This window comes from Stigmatopora nigra, chromosome 4 (genome assembly GCF_051989575.1).
Source record: "Stigmatopora nigra isolate UIUO_SnigA chromosome 4, RoL_Snig_1.1, whole genome shotgun sequence".
Classification (NCBI taxonomy): Eukaryota; Metazoa; Chordata; class Actinopteri; order Syngnathiformes; family Syngnathidae; genus Stigmatopora; species Stigmatopora nigra.
In genome coordinates, this window is record NC_135511.1 from 18,342,096 (window position 1) to 18,357,295 (window position 15,200).

General features: G+C 43.4%; 3 protein-coding genes and 1 long non-coding RNA gene across 5 annotated transcripts in view; 2 read left to right on the forward strand and 2 right to left on the reverse strand.

Moving 5' to 3' along the window:
* Positions 1-3,392, forward strand: part of LOC144196007 (uncharacterized) — a 32,715-nt gene extending 29,323 nt beyond the window's left edge. The window contains exons 27-33 of the mRNA XM_077715972.1: positions 791-835; positions 906-983; positions 1,050-1,197; positions 1,914-1,970; positions 2,047-2,127; positions 2,201-2,360; positions 2,443-3,392. Coding sequence (XP_077572098.1) covers positions 791-835; positions 906-983; positions 1,050-1,197; positions 1,914-1,970; positions 2,047-2,127; positions 2,201-2,360; positions 2,443-2,725 — 852 coding nt within the window. The 3' untranslated portion in view covers positions 2,726-3,392. The remainder of the gene's footprint in view (positions 1-790; positions 836-905; positions 984-1,049; positions 1,198-1,913; positions 1,971-2,046; positions 2,128-2,200; positions 2,361-2,442) is intronic.
* Positions 701-3,974, reverse strand: LOC144196008 (uncharacterized). Of its 2 annotated transcripts, XR_013326197.1 has the most exons (5): positions 3,793-3,974; positions 2,434-2,740; positions 2,188-2,280; positions 1,895-2,096; positions 701-988 (listed from the first exon to the last, which is right to left on the reverse strand). It is a non-coding gene; the product is annotated as an uncharacterized LOC144196008 (long non-coding RNA). The 2 variants fall into 2 exon arrangements; XR_013326196.1 differs by lacking the exon at positions 3,793-3,974 and having other exon boundaries at positions 2,434-3,784.
* Positions 3,975-4,034: 60 nt separating this feature from the next.
* On the forward strand, positions 4,035-7,713 carry rnf215 (ring finger protein 215). Its single transcript, XM_077715524.1, has 10 exons — positions 4,035-4,307; positions 4,396-4,524; positions 4,823-4,894; positions 4,975-5,060; positions 5,124-5,178; positions 5,250-5,354; positions 6,590-6,706; positions 6,781-6,912; positions 6,975-7,077; positions 7,697-7,713. The coding sequence occupies exons 1-10, from the start codon at positions 4,113-4,115 to the stop codon at positions 7,711-7,713; spliced, it is 1,011 nt and encodes a 336-aa protein (XP_077571650.1). The 5' UTR covers positions 4,035-4,112.
* Positions 7,714-7,862: 149 nt separating this feature from the next.
* ascc2 (activating signal cointegrator 1 complex subunit 2) lies at positions 7,863-15,165 on the reverse strand. Its single transcript, XM_077715735.1, has 19 exons — positions 14,999-15,165; positions 14,326-14,417; positions 14,109-14,267; positions 13,804-13,977; positions 13,613-13,742; positions 13,477-13,544; positions 13,313-13,420; positions 12,761-12,873; positions 12,602-12,676; positions 11,924-12,028; positions 11,786-11,854; positions 11,652-11,726; positions 10,724-10,944; positions 10,449-10,650; positions 9,735-9,854; positions 9,377-9,613; positions 9,218-9,314; positions 9,052-9,143; positions 7,863-8,300 (listed from the first exon to the last, which is right to left on the reverse strand). The coding sequence occupies exons 2-19, from the start codon at positions 14,407-14,409 to the stop codon at positions 8,129-8,131; spliced, it is 2,301 nt and encodes a 766-aa protein (XP_077571861.1). The 5' UTR covers positions 14,410-14,417; positions 14,999-15,165; the 3' UTR covers positions 7,863-8,128.
* Between the last annotated feature and the right edge of the window lie 35 nt (positions 15,166-15,200).

Genomic DNA, 15,200 nt, shown 5'->3' on the forward strand with positions numbered 1-15,200 from the left:
TGCCTTTTTAAATCCAGTTGTAGTCTACCGTTGCAGTGGTACATGTAGTACTTGAAGTACTACATGTAGTGCATGTAGTATTACATGTAGTACGACATGCAGTACTGAATGTAGTTCTACATGCAAGTACTACATGTAATACTTCCAGTACTACATGTAGTACATCCAGTACTACATGTAGTACATCCAGTACTACATGTAGTACTTTAAGCACTACATGTAGTATTTGCAGTACTACATGTAGTACTTTGAGTACTACATGTAGTACTTTGAGTACTACATGTAGTACTTTGAGTACTACATGTAGTACTTTGAGTACTACATGTAGTACTTTGAGTACTACATGTAGTACTTTGAGACATGTAGTACTTTGAGTACTACATGTAGTACTTTGAGACATGTAGTACTTTGAGATGTAGTACTCAAAGTACTACATGTAGTACTGGATGTAGTACTTTCAGTACTACATGTAGTATTTGGGTAGTACATGCAAGTACTACATGAGTACTGTATTTGCTCATAGTACTACATGTAGTACTGTATTAGCTCATAGTACTACATGTAGTACTGTATTTGCTCGTAGTACTACATGTAGTACTATACTTGCATGTAGTACTACATGTAGTACAATACGTGCATGCAGTACTGCATGTACTGCAGTACTTGCATTTTGTATGAAAGATGTGAGGAAACACAAAAATGAGAGAAAACTTGACTTTATTTCTTGAAATGCAAGGTGTATCCAAGGAATTATCATTGGAGTAAATATTGTTGCTTAATCCTTGTGCAGGGGGCGCAGATCCTGACCGCCGCCAAAGGATTCTCCAACCTCAAGGTAAGCTCAGAAGAAGACAACCACGTGGGCCCACCACGACGGTGGACTTAAGCCCGCTTTTCTTCTTTAGGGCGGAGGCGGCGGCGAGGCCAAGACGCTGACGCCCAGGCAGTGCGCCGTGATGGACGCCGGCCTGGAGAGCCTCAAGGTAGGCTGAAAAAAAAAAAGGAACACTTGGTCACAGCGTAACTTTTGGCAATATTTTTTTCGGCAGCAATACTTTCACGCCGGCGGCAACGGGCTGAAGAGATCTTTTGTGGAGAAAAGCCCCGAGTTGGAGTCCCTGCGTTACGCTCTTTCGCTCTACTCGCTGAGCACGGACGCGCTCATCAAGACCTTCGTCAGCACGCAGCGTCAACAAGGTAACCGCCGACATTCTCACATTGATGTACTACATGTGGTACAGTACCACATGTAGTACTGCATGCAGTTTTTCATGTAGTACTTACAGGTACTCTCAGTACTACATGTAGTACTCGCAGTACTACGCGTAGTACTCGCAGTACTACGCGTAGTACTCGCAGTACTACGCGTAGTACTCGCAGTACTACGCGTAGTACTCGCAGTACTACGCGTAGTACTCGCAGTACTACGTGTAGTACTCGCAGTACTACGTGTAGTACTCGCAGTACTTGCAGTACTACATGCAGTACTACATGTAGTACTCGCAGTACTACATGTAGTACTCGCAGTACTACATGTAGTACTCGCAGTACTACATGTAGTACTCGCAGTACTACATGTAGTACTCGCAGTACTACATGTAGTACTTGCAGTACTACATGTAGTACTGCGAGTACTTGCAGTACTACATGTAGTACTTGCAGTAGTACTTGCAGTACTACATGTAGTACTTGCAGTACTACATGTAGTACTTGCAGTACTACATGTAGTACTGTGAGTACTTGCAGTACTACATGTAGTACTTGCAGTACTACATGTAGTACTGCGAGTACTTGCAGTACTACATGCAGTACTTGCAGTACTACATGCAGTACATGTACTTGGCACCCGAGTATTTTGGTCTTACCTGTTCCAATAAAAATCCTATTTACTCACCCTGTATATTCTCTCTCAGTGCACAGCGGCATGGGCATCCGAATTATGCCTAACGAGAAGATTCGACCCGATCGAGGTGAGCTCCAAAGACGTCTACCCAGGAGACTTCTCAGGTTCAGTTTGAAGAAATGTCATGGGTCTTTCTTTTTTAGGTCCCGGAGTGGAGAATCCCATCGGAGAACTGCTCTTGCAGGTAGACGTCCTGGCCAAGGAACGCAAAGTCAACGTCAAAGGTGAGCGCCGGCCGACGGCTTTTCAAAGACCTGGTGGGAGAGCGGGCTGGGCCAACTGACCTCTGACCCACAGTGATCGGCGTCAACGACGTGCGCTGGCGGACGTCCGGAATGTTCCGCCCATTTGTGGAGCTGTGGCTCCTGGGACCGACCCTGGCCGACAAGAAACGCAAGTTCACCACCAAGTCCAAGAACAACTGCTGGACCGTCAAATTCAACGAGAGCTTCCAATTGTAAGTCACGGTGACCCCGCCCACCACGTAGCATTTAAGCTAACGGGGTCAATAACAGAAAATACTTGTGTACCTTTTCCAGCATGCTTGGCAAAGAAGGCTGGGAGTGTTGCGAGTTGCACGCCTCGCTCAAGGACTACTGCTTCGGGCGCCCCGACCGGCTGGTGGGCGTGGCCGTGGTGCAGCTGCGAGACGTGGCCGAACGCCGCGGGTGCGTCTGTTGGTGCCCCCTGGGGGCCGCTGTGCGTACCGACCAGACGGGCACCACCGTGGTGCGCATCCTGTCCCAGAGGCCCAACGACGAGGTGGCTAAAGAGTTCGTCAAGGTCAAGTCGGAGACGCGACCGGCCGAGGAGGGTCGCTAAACGCCGTCCAGACATCTGTTGGAAAAGATAGTATTATAATAAATTAAAGATGGCGCCCTAACTTGTCCAAATAAACTTGGAATTCCAACGCTAACCCGTTAGCTTCAACCTGTTCCCTCACGTATTGTAATGGCCGCTATTTTGTGAGTGGGGAAATAAAGTAGCTTTTAAGTATTAGGTAGAATTAGTATTTATCATTAATTGTATATTTGTAATAAGTCACCAGGTGTCCTTAAAACTGGTGCTTGCTTGACAATGAGAATTCCGGAAGGATTTTTTTGTTGAGTGGCTGTCAAAATGACATTTATGTTTTTTGCCTTTTGGCCAGACTATGACAATTGCTGCCAAAACAACAACTTAGTGACTATTCACAATGTCTCGTGGATATTGGATTTGAACACAAAGTAGAACAAAGTTATTTAGCTGAATTGTACATAGTATTTACAATGTGCCAAGAAATCCAAACGCTGCTATTTTATGTACATAAAAGCATGCATTTGAACTCAGTGTACAAATTACTGTTTAAATTGTCAACTCTTATGCCATGTATATGTCATGTAATTATGAAGATCAGTCAAATGTCATTAAGTCAATGAACACTGTTATATAACGGGGTGATATTTTTTACATAAAATATTTCTGAATCAAAACACTGTCTACTCTTTAAAAAAGATAACCTATAAGATTCTATTCATGTCTCCACACTAGCAACTGTAATTATTATTATTACAAAATAACATGAATATATTTATACTATGTATTTCTATTTCTTCCGTGCATTTTTAACGTTTAAAATACGCTTTGGTATTGAATCTGAAATAAATAGCGAACTACATTTCCCGTGATGCTTATCGCCAATAAGGCAACGATCAGCAGCTGTGTACCGAACGTGACGCGCCGCTCTTTGCAAAGCATTCTTTCACTAAAGTTGCAAAGTTACAAGAATAATATGCTCGCAAACTATTAACTACGCGACTTATGTCTAAGTTTAACTTTATCTTAAAAGGCGACAAAGTACTAAGTCGTCGACCCAAACACGGAAGTAAACGACTAGTCCCGCACATTACCATTATCTGTCAAAAATGCCAGGCGACCTAGCCTAAGCCTAACTTCCTATCCACATTGGCTACACTTCAACATATCATACTTAATTAAAGTTAAATGTTCAACTGCGACGTGAAAAAACACCGTAAAGCCGAATTTAGACTTAAAAACGTTCAACTGACGCTGGATCCGGAAAACAAGAGAGTAATCCTATCATCGTTTCCGGTATCGTCCCGGAAATCCCGTTCGCTTGTTTACATTTTTTTAACAGAGAACCGACCGGTGACAGCACGCTAATTGAATCCGCTCTTACCTCCCCGTTTCCGGGCTGGAGCGGGCCACCATGGCGCCGTCGCTGGTTGTCTTCCTGTGGCCGGTGCTGTTACCTCTCGCCGAGTCAACTCTGGTTCCCCAGCGTGTCGCCGTGGTGGAGGCGTACGTCGAGAAGTGGATGAGCGGCGCTATGCTCAGCGGGAAGGTAGTGACCAGTAGCCGAGGAGAGAACGCCGAGGGCCGCATGGAAGGAGAGCTCGTTCTGGTCAGTCTGTGGAGAACGTGTGCGGACGGCAACGGAAAGGGAAACGCGTCACCTGCGGTTTTTTTTTAATTTTTTTAATTTAAATTAGATTCAGGACGTGGTGAAGAGAGACGACAAGGAGAAAGGAGAGATTTGGATCGGAGTCCTGCCCCTGGAGGATCAGCAAGGGTCTGCTAGGAAGAAGCACGAATCTTTTACCGAGTCGGTGGTCACAAGGGTAAGCTCTTGTTGCGGTAGACATGTGCAAAACTTGGTCACCTGAAAAGATTCTTACAATTTAATGAATAGTGAAGGAAATTGTCTCCAATATTGGTCACCTGTAAAGATTTTTCGAATTTGGTTAATGGTTAAGACGCCTCCAAAGTTGGTCATCTGAAAAGATTAATCAAACTTGATAAATGGGCAAAAAAAAAAAAATAATGAAAATTTTGCCCACATAAGTGGCAACCATTGAGTTTTTCATTTTGACTGTGAAGAGAGAAAAAAAAAGTCATTTTTGTCTCCTTTTACATTAGATGAAGCGAGCTTTGGTGCTCGGGGCGTCTGCACTCATCCTCCTGGCTCTCAACCAAAACTCAGTCAGAGAAGTATGGAGAAAAATATTATTTCTATGGGAGAAGAAAAATATTTCAAGTATTGATAATATATATTTTTTCCTGTTGTCCAGATGGATCTGTCTGAGGTTCTGTCCAAGCCGGTCATCATCATCCAAACATCCGAGAATGTCACCAGGCTCATCGGAGCCTTGCTCAGGTAGGCCAAGGGGGAGGAGTCAAAATTGGACGCCACGCTTAACATGGCGCCCACGTTCCCTAGGGGCCTCCACGCGACGGCAAAAATTACTTTCTCAAACGTCCTGCACGATAACCTGGTAAGCGTTGGGCTCGGCGCCCCCGTCGAGCCAGGCCATTGGTCGAAAACGTGTGAGTGTTTTTGGAGCAGGGCGCCACGCTGACGCTGTGGTCCAGCTGCGGCCGCTCAAGAGGGGGGCGCTATGGCGAGTGGCAGGGGGTCATCTGCACGGGGGAGAACAAGTCACAAGTGCAGGTAGGCAAGATTTTTGGGTTAGCGTTGAAAATGGTTCGTTCGTTTCCATACTGCGCATCCTTGCTCGAAGGGAGAGTGAGGACACTGTGGCGTAGTGGTTAAGTCACGTGTCTCTCGTCTGGGAGACCTGGGTTCAAATCCCGGTTGGGACATTTTTTCACTTATTTGTTTCTGTTGACTTGGAGTCAAGATACTCAAATGATGACAAAGGAAAGTATGGTCACTTGGTGGCGTAGTGGTTAACTCACCTGTCTCTTGTCTGGGAGACCTGGGTTCAATTCCCGGTTGGCACACTTTTTCACTTAGTTGTTTCTGTGGACTTGTACTCAAAAAAACTCAAATGATTACAGAGAAAAGTGTAGTCACTTGGTTGGCGCAGAGGTTAGATCACTGGACTCCCGTCTGGGAGACCTGGGTTCGATTCCCGCTGTCGTCATTTGGTTGATCGCCAAACAATGTAAGTGAGTAAATGGAATAAGAAGAAAAAAAAGAAAAAACTTTTTAATTTATATTAAACACTTAGTCATACTTTTCAGCAAAAGGTTATATTCCGAACTGCCTTCGGCAGTTCGGAAGACACTTGATGGACCTGTCTGTGCGAAAGGCGTTCTCGGGTCGGCCTTCGGCCGACCCTCGACCGCTTGCTTGGTCAGTGAACTGCCGACACCGGGAAGCGAACTCACGTTCTCTCGGTGCAAAGGCGAGTGTGCAACCCACTACACCAACTCGTGCCCCACTTATACATAGGTGTTGAAACGTTTTATCCAAGGAAATGGGGTGAAACACTTAAGTCATTTTTTGGACAAAATGCTTCATCATCCACTAAATACTTATATACTTAGACACTTAGCCATTCGAACTTATTCATTTAACTGAATAATATTGGGAAAATCTTTGCATGCACTGGGGTTTGAACCAACAACCACAGATGTGGGAGACTGATGACTTAACCACTGGGCCACCACCCTGTGAGAATAAGAAGTAGTACTTATACTTTTGTCTCTTTCATTTACCTGAATAATATTGGGAAAATCTTTGCAAGCACTGGGATTTGAACACACGACCACAGAGGTGGGAGACTGATGACTTAACCACTGGTCCAACACCCTGTGAGAACAAGATGTAGTACTTATACTTTTGTCTCTTTCATTTGTCCCTTTTCACTCCCAAACCATACTTAGTACTTTATTGTACCTGGGAATGACACTTAAAGTGTATTGCTTGTATTCATTCAGAAGAAACTACAACAGCTATGGGACACCATCCTGTGGGTGGCGCTCATCCTCAGCACCGGCGTCATTCTACGGGCCCGCCGACCCAACCGCGAGCGCTTCTTCTACGACAACGTGGAGGTGACTATCCAATCGAGGTGTTCCCCCGGTTCATGGTAACATCCAACCCTGTTGTCCCCCCTCATTTTGTCCAGCCCCTCCCAAAACAGGACATCCTGAAGACCATGTCTTCCCTCCAGACCAAAATGTACCAAAGGGCCAAAGTACGGCACGGGGAGACTGCGGACAACTGTGTCGTTTGCCTGGAGGCCTATCGCCCCAACCAGGTATGTCCAACGTCCAATGGGACCACGGCGAGGACACGGGTGACATGGATCCGCCCCTTTAGCGTCTTCGCGTTTTGCCCTGCCGGCACGAGTACCACCAAGAATGCGTGGACCCCTGGCTACTGCTACGTCACACCTGCCCGTTGTGCAAACGCAGTATTTTGGGTGAGTACCCAAAAAAAAAAAAAAAAAAAATAGTCTTGACTGCCGCCAACATGCTCAACTTGAGTTTTCTGCCTAGCAACTAAACCAAACTTAATCAAATTTAATAAGATGTTATTTTTAGCATGGATTTTCACATTTTTCATTTGTTGGTCGCCATTTGTGCAATAAACTTTATTTTGAAATGCCTGTGTACAACATAATATGCTGACAAAAAAAGAAGAGCAAATTTTGGGTATGAGTAAATCAATTAATGGAAATTATTTAAAATTAATCAAGTAAGAACTATAGTTTTTGAACATGTGCTTTTGTTTAGAAGGGAATTCATAGTCAAACTATCTTTACTTTTGTACATTTTTAACTCAAATATATGCTTTTTTCCCACCATGAAAATACTACCAGGAAAATAAACGATATTTGTAATGTCCTCCAAAAAAATGATAATACTCACATTGCTCTAAAAAAAATTAAAAAAAACCTTAAGCAAGGCTTTAATTTTGCTGAATGTGTTAATTGCTCACTCCCTGGTTGTAAATAAAGTTAATACATTTTTTTTTAAAAAAACATGGCGGGCATTGTGGCGTCAAATTTGAGGTTTACGTTCTATTTTTATGTCCACCAGGTGGCGTTTGCAGTTAACATTTGTGGAAGCCTTCGATGATTCGCTATCGAGTTTTCCGCGGCGTTCAATGAGGGGTCAAAAGGTCAAGTTGAGCCACAAGAGGACAACGGGCAGAACCTCAACGTCCATGGGTCCAAAACCATGTCAAATTAAGTCTTAAGACAGGTTAGAGTTCTTATTCAAATATTTATTTTACGTGATTTTGAGCGCTAGCAGATTGATGTATGAAAGTCGGCCATTTGTATTTTGGGAAGGATGACGAGGTCAATGCAATAAATGTCCATTTCTTCCGCAATTTTGTGATTGGTTGTCTTATTTTGGAGGGGTTTGCAAAAATAAACATCTTTCCACTTTGGTTTTTGATGAAATAAAAGAAGCGGGTTGGGGTAGATGAAAAGTAAAAAGGTAAAAAGTTCTCTTGGGCGCTTGTGGTCACGAGGGGATCATACCTCTGCTCCTCTTGCGGTCGGCCATCTTGTGTCGGTTGTGGTTGGCCCCACGGGCCTTGTTGGTTGTCTTCTGGCGTCTGTCCAGGAATGTTTCCAGCGTTTGTCCCTGGCCTTTGGGACGGCCCAGCACCTGGGTTTGTCGCTCCGGCGGGATGCTGAGGATGGCGTTCATTGACAATTATACCATTTCTCTCGTATAAGCCGCCCCCCGATTCACAATTTTAATCTCCATACTTGTGGTTTTAATAGGGAGTACAAATGTGTTACTTTGAAGGAAAAATATTAAGATTAAAAGTGGTATTTTTGGAGAAACTGTCTTGTGAGATTACAAAAGGGAGTTGCCTGCATCATTTTTCTGAGTGACAAATATGGCGTAAATGTGAGAAAATACGATAAACTTGGTTTTAAAAAAAAAAAAACCTTGGAGATTAAACTTTAGCCAGGGTGTGTTTTCATCAACTAGACATGAAAAAAATGAAATTTTAATTGCAAATGTTTTTTTTTTAAACTATATATGTGTATACATATGTGTATACATATGTGTATACATGTGTATACATATGTGTATACATATGTGTATACATGTGTATACACGTGTATGAACATGTGTATATGTGTGTACAGGTGTAAACATGTGTATACACGTGTATATGTGTGTATAGGTGTATACATATGTGTATACATGTGTATATATGTGTATATACATGTGTATATAAGTCTATATGTGTGTATATGTGTGTATATGTGTGTATATGTATGGCGTATATATGTATGGCGTATATATGTATGGCGTATATATGTATGGCGTATATATGTATGGCGTATATATGTATGGCGTATATATGTATGGCGTATATATGTATGGCGTATATATGTAAGGCGTATTGGTATTTCTTTTTGTTTTACCCTCTCCTCTGCTGCATTGTGGCTCGCCTGGCCGCGGCCCGTTCCCGAAGGAGGGCGGGGTCTTGGATGAAGTGATCTCTGTTGGTGTTGCGCTGAAGGACAAAAACACCGGCCCCGTGGTTAGAATCCGGTTTGGCTTTCGCATTGGCTCCATTTGGACACTCACTTGTAGTTCTTGCTCCTCTTCATCGTCGTCGTCCTCTCGCGTCTCCAATTCTTCAGCTTTTCCCGCTTTCTGCAGGATTCTGGGCGTGGTGAAGGGCCTGCAACGAAAACTCGTCAAACGGCGATGCCAAGCAGATGCCATTTTTTTGGTTCGACGTACCTTCTATTGAGCAGACTTTCTCCGTCCAGGTCGTTGGCTCCCACTTGATTGACCTCGTACGTGTCGTCGTACTCGTCGTCGTAGTCGTCGACGGCGGGGTACAACACTGAGGCGTCTCCTGCGTCTCCGGGCTGGATCTCCACCACGTCCACCACCGTCGCATATTCCCGGTAGCGAGCTCGCTGCTCGTTTACGTGCTTCTTATCGTTCAGAAGCTCCTCGGAGTTTTCGCCCGCCCTGGGGGATGAAAAACAGGGTTTGAAGTCCAAATGTGGATATTTTTTGCAAAAAAGCCTGACAACAAGGACATTCCAATGCCGCTAGTAGCGCTACTATCCCGACCAAAGCGACCACTCACCTTTTCCCCTTCCAGACGCACGCCATGTCCACTTGATCCCTGCGGAAAACGTCAAACTCGTCGTCGTCGTACACGTTGGATCTGCTGTCCAGGACAGTGGGGAGCACTTCTTTCACCGGCCTGAAATAACACAACTATAATTATTATATACTTTTTTTAAAGTTCATAAAAATGTGAAAATACATGCTGAAACTCGTTAGGGGAAGCCACGTCTGCTACTCAGAAATGAAGAAAAAATAAAGAAAAATGTATAAAAAGTTGTAATAGGCGATTTTTCATTTATTGCGGCCATGTTTGGTCTAGATTAGATGTGTCAAAGTGGCGTCCCGGGGGCCAAATCTGGCCCGTCGCATCCATTAATCCATTTATATAAAAAAAAAATCAGCAACCCTTTTCATTCATTCTATTGTTGCCATTTTGCCTATTCATTTTGCTTTATCGTCCGCTGCAAAAAGTAGGCGCTAACCTTTTTTAAAGTTCATTTTCTTCATTACATCGAGGTCAAATAAAAAGCCTTTTTAGCTATCATACACAGCCACATATAACATTCCACCAATTTCGTTATAGGCAGCTATGTATGATGACAATTTGACCTCGAACAAATGAAGAAAATCAATTTTTAAAAAGGCCAGCTCCTACTTTTTACAGCGGGCGATGAAGCAAAAACACAGCCTTTTACTTGGCTAAAATGGGATCTTTTTTGGGGGGTGTCACCTGGGAATGGCGCGGTCCATGGCGTCCAGTCCGGGCGTCAGTCGCCCCTCCAGGATGTTGTTGATGACCACCTCCGAGTCGTAGCCATACTCCCGAAGACACGCCAGCACAAATCCCTCGCCCAGGTCGGGTAACAGGTCTCGAATGCACGACATCATGGATTCCAGCTCGGCTTCACTCAGTGGACAAATGGCACCCTGGAAGGATTAATAAAAAATAAAAAAAAAACATTAGAATTTTTGAAACAAATGCGTAACCAAGGAAGATATTTGAAGGACTTGCGTTGCTTCCTCGTCGCGGGACGTCTGACATGGCCTCGGCACCCCTGAGGGGTTCTTCGTCGTCGACCTCGTATGCGGCGGCAAAAGAAGCCCCGCCCACCGCGCCACGAGCGCTGGGTTGTGACGAGGACGCCGAGGGAGGGCTTTTTCGTTTTCCCGACGCGTCCCAGGCGGCGTGGACGCCCTGGAGAAGGTAAGACGTCCTGGTGTCATCGCTGACGATACGTACGATTTAAGGCGGTTATGTTTTGATGACATTTTGTATTTTAAAAAGCCATAAAAAAAAGAAAATGGTCATTTTACATGTAAAAATCGAATTTGGCATTCGACCTAGATAATATTACAAGATAAAAAATAAGAAATTATTGGTGAACATTAAATCATAGATTGTACAACGGGAAGTTGTTAGGTTTTACAGAATATTGAGAACATTGAGTTTCATCGATGTTCGGTTTGTGTGAGCAGAAAACTGCTTTTTATGGAAAGTTAAGAGATTAAAGTCATTTTAGGAATTAAAAAATAATAATAAAGTCATTATTTTACAAGATTTAAGTTGTTTTCTTGTTTTTACGTTGTGTGAACTGGATGTTATTTAATTTTAATAACTTTAGGCCATGTAAAGTCAACATTTCTTTCAGCAAAATATAAGGCTATTTAACAAAATCATGAGATGCAAAACATTGTTTGCAAAAATCCACTTTTGTTGACATTTTTTTTTAATAATCATATTTCTGGGGTTCATTTAATTCCTGGTGCTAAAATGTTATTAAATGTTGTTTAAATATGCGATGTAGCTTTAAATTGGAAGATGTTCTTGTCTTATTCTCAAAAAAAAGGTTAGGGGAAACTGCTTTTTTCATTAAAAATTATAGCCTTCATTTTTGTTTAGTTTTTTTCTCATTTAAACGTAAGAAAAGGATACATGACAGGAAATGCTTGTTGGAGAAGGCTGACATCTTCTGCGATGGGAAACAGCTCATCATAGTCGCACACAAACCTACAAAAACCACAAGATTAGCATGAAACCGGGACGTAGCAACATGCTAATCTTCCTACCTTTTCTCCGAGAGAAACGAGGTGAAGTGTTGCAGTAGTTCTTCGGCGAACATTTGGGTATTTTCTCCCCTGAAAGAGCACGCCGAGCCCCGCCCGTTAGGATCCGGCGTGTACACGTAGGCCAATGTGTCGCCTCACCCTTCCAGGATTGGCTGCAGGCACGTGTGGTGTAGCAGCAAGTGGGCGGTCTCTAACATCTTGCGACGGGAGTGGGACAGCCTCTGCCAAGCGTCCTCTTGAAGACTGTTTGGATATTTTCAAAATGGAGGAAATTGGGGTTAAAAGACAAATTGATGGTGATTGAAGTAAGAAGGATTTCATATGGGAGGATCTGGCAGACATTTTGAAGGGGTGACTTGGACTTCAATTATTCATGAAATGGCCCTCCCAAACATGCATTTTTTAAATAGATTTAAAAAAGATAGAAAATATGATTTTTCCATTGTAAACGTTGATTGTCAGACCTTAAAATTAAAGTATTTTCTTGCATATATGCCATATTTATAACTAAAAACGATGACTGAATAAAGGCTACGGCTTATATGCTCCTTTTTCACCAGGAGATGTCAGAAAAGTAACATTTCGTATTTGTTGGTTATTTTCAGTTTTGCAGTTGGCAAACAATCATTACTGAATGAATTAATTCATCATAATACTGACCCTAATAATGTGTTTTTGATACATAGAGTATTTTAGAAATACCACATGCAATGATTTTGAACACAATTTGAAATGATGAAAAAAACTATAAAATATGAGGAAAAAAGTAAAGGTTGCCAGATATAAAATGTGCAAAATCCAGCAATTGACGCTCACCTTGTATCCTCAAAGTCCCTCTTCAAAAAGGCTTTCTCCAGGTCGGGCACGATGGTCTCATAAAACGAAGACAATCTGCATAAGTGGTAAGAAAAAAAAGGAGATAGATATTTAGACATATTCGGGATTTATCGTTGGGACTCGTACGGACGACTTTACCTGCAGAGGAAGCCGTTTGAGTGGAAGGTGGCGCACGCACTGGGGAAGACGCTAAAAAAGGCGTACAAGGTACTGCTGGTGTCGCACAGGTAGAGAATAATGTCCAAAAAGTCCTGCAAAAATAAACATTAGCATGTTAGCATTTATAGTCAGTATCAGGAGATTTTGGGGTATTTTCATGATATATTATTTTTTTGGGGACACAGTGGGGCAAGTGTTTAACCCTCGGCCTCACAGTTCTGGGGTCCCGGGTTCAAACCCAGGTCATGTCCACCCATGTTTTCCCTGGGCCAATGTGGGTTTCTTCTGTGTACAGTTCCCTCACACATTCCCAAAACATGCTAACTAGGCTAATTATATGCTAAATTGCCCCTAGCGAGGATTGATTGGCTGTTTCTCTTTTTTTTGTCCTATGATTGGCTGGCCACAGATTCAGGGTGTCACCCGCTCTGACCCGGAGACAACTGGGATTAAGCTCCAGCACCCCCCACGACCGTAATTAGGATAAAACGGTTCCGGAAATGAGACAAGACGTCAAAATGGTTGTCCTACCTGCTGAGTCATGCTAACGGCAGTGGGTTGCTTTTGAGCGCTGAGCTTCATGGGCTCGCCGGCAATCTCGCGGCGGAGGCCGCACTTCTCCTCGATGCCGTCGAACACCTGACGGAGGACAACGTTATCTGACGTTGAAAACGGGCAAACCGCGCAAAACTCACCTCCAAAATGGTGGACACCGTTTCGTCCAGGTCCCTGTAGTAAGATGGCTGCTGCGTGAAAACGTTCTCTGTGGGTGAGAAGATACGCGAGTGTGAAAAGTCGATTTAGACGGTGAGAGATTTAAGCCACACCCACCGATCATCTTGTGGAGAAGAGGACTGTTTCCTTTCCCAAAAAGGACGCACAGATCCATTATTTTGGGTATGTCAAAAAGGAAGTTTTCATAAATAATTTCCCCAAAAACAGCAGGCGTGATGAAGTTCTCCTGAAGAGTAAGAAAATCAATGAGTTAGTAGTTTTTAAAAATGTCCAACTTCCAATCCTACCTTGGACTCCTTGTGAGTGGCCATTCTGAGGAAGGCGTAGAAGACGGCCTGGTGGAGGGACTGATTGGTCTCCACCACTTCTGGGGAGGAGGGCGCGGAGCCCAGGTCCAATCCCCTTGGAGCGTGGTGGACGTAGGAGTCCAAGCATTTCTGCAACGACCTATCAAACACAACCTGAGAACCAGAAAATTCACCACATTAACAAAAATAACATAGAATGTAATTGAAATGAAAACATCAGGTCAATACCAGCAGGTAGGTAAGTACTATTGTATTTTGAATAGACTGACAAACATGCCTCTGACCTGACACCAGAATTTGTCATGCGGCAACTCAAGTAGCCATTCCAGATCCTCCAAGATGAACGTGCTGCGTTCAAGGAATTCTTCCACATCGGCCGAACAGGCGTCATCGGAAAGAGGCACGTAAGGCACAAAAACACGGTCTTCCTTCCTGTCGGGGTGCTGTGCAAAGACGTAAAGGGTCACGGACGGTAAACAGATTGAGAAGATGGCGACTTACCAACGCGGGAAGTGTGCGTTCTTTGCCTAAATCGTCCCGCTGCGTCACCTGTTGCTCATCCAGCGCCACTAGAGCGCAAGCCATCGCCCCTCCTTTAGAAAATACCACAAAAATATATCACTCATTAAAAATCTCCCCAACAACATGGTATGTAGATATCATAAACTTTTAGAGGGGCACCCATAGGACTTATAAAATGAAAGTTCGAGACGAAACGCATACATATCTATATTTTAATGATGTAGTGTCGAGTTTGAGTGGGGTAAAATGTGTACACTACGAGTTTTAATTATTATTTTTTTATTTTTGAGATGAATAATCTTAAATATTCTACCATTAAACAACAGGACGGAAGTGTCACGTTCAGGGACATCAAGGAAGAACTATATAAAAGCTGACTGAATGTTATATACACTTATCAACATAAAACAAACAACATATCAAGTAGGTGGAATTTTCCTCTCAACGCTACTATAACAGTAAAAATTGCTACGTGTAACACGCACCAGGATTTTAACGTCATGTCACAAGGAAAAGAGACTAAATGAGTATTAAAAACACCTTTGAGTACAACGTGTCAATCAACCACGGAAGCTAGGTATTAGCATAACGTACTCAAAACCCCTTCAAAACTTCCCCGTGTCACCCAAAAAGAGGCAGGAAATACACGCACCTTTTCTGTTAGCGTCCGGCACTTTTAAGAGACATCTTTGTAGAATTTTAGCCGCTTTTGTCAACTGTTTCGCCCTTCAAAAAACGTTTTGTACCTTTACTTTCACCGGTGTCTCGAGTTGGATAAGTAACGCATGCGCAATGAAGTCCGACGGTCTAGATTTGTTCTTCGAAACCGTGCGGAGCAACGCAGTCGCTTGCGT

What these genes read in the sequence shown, in the direction of transcription:
- rnf215 (XM_077715524.1), top strand. Translation starts at nt 4,113, where the DNA reads ATGGCGCCGTCGCTGGTTGTCTTCCTGTGGCCGGTGCTGTTACCTCTC. An exon ending in AGAACAAGTCACAAGTGCAG is followed by an intron (nt 5,355 to 6,589) that starts GTAGGCAAGATT and finishes GTATTCATTCAG; the next exon opens with AAGAAACTACAACAGCTATG. An exon ending in AGGCCTATCGCCCCAACCAG is followed by an intron (nt 6,913 to 6,974) that starts GTATGTCCAACG and finishes CCGCCCCTTTAG; the next exon opens with CGTCTTCGCGTTTTGCCCTG.
- ascc2 (XM_077715735.1), bottom strand. Translation starts at nt 14,409, where the DNA reads ATGGCTTGCGCTCTAGTGGCGCTGGATGAGCAACAGGTGACGCAGCGG. An exon ending in CCACTCACAAGGAGTCCAAG is followed by an intron (nt 13,743 to 13,803) that starts GTAGGATTGGAA and finishes CTTACTCTTCAG; the next exon opens with GAGAACTTCATCACGCCTGC. An exon ending in TCGTTTCTCTCGGAGAAAAG is followed by an intron (nt 11,727 to 11,785) that starts GTAGGAAGATTA and finishes TGGTTTTTGTAG; the next exon opens with GTTTGTGTGCGACTATGATG.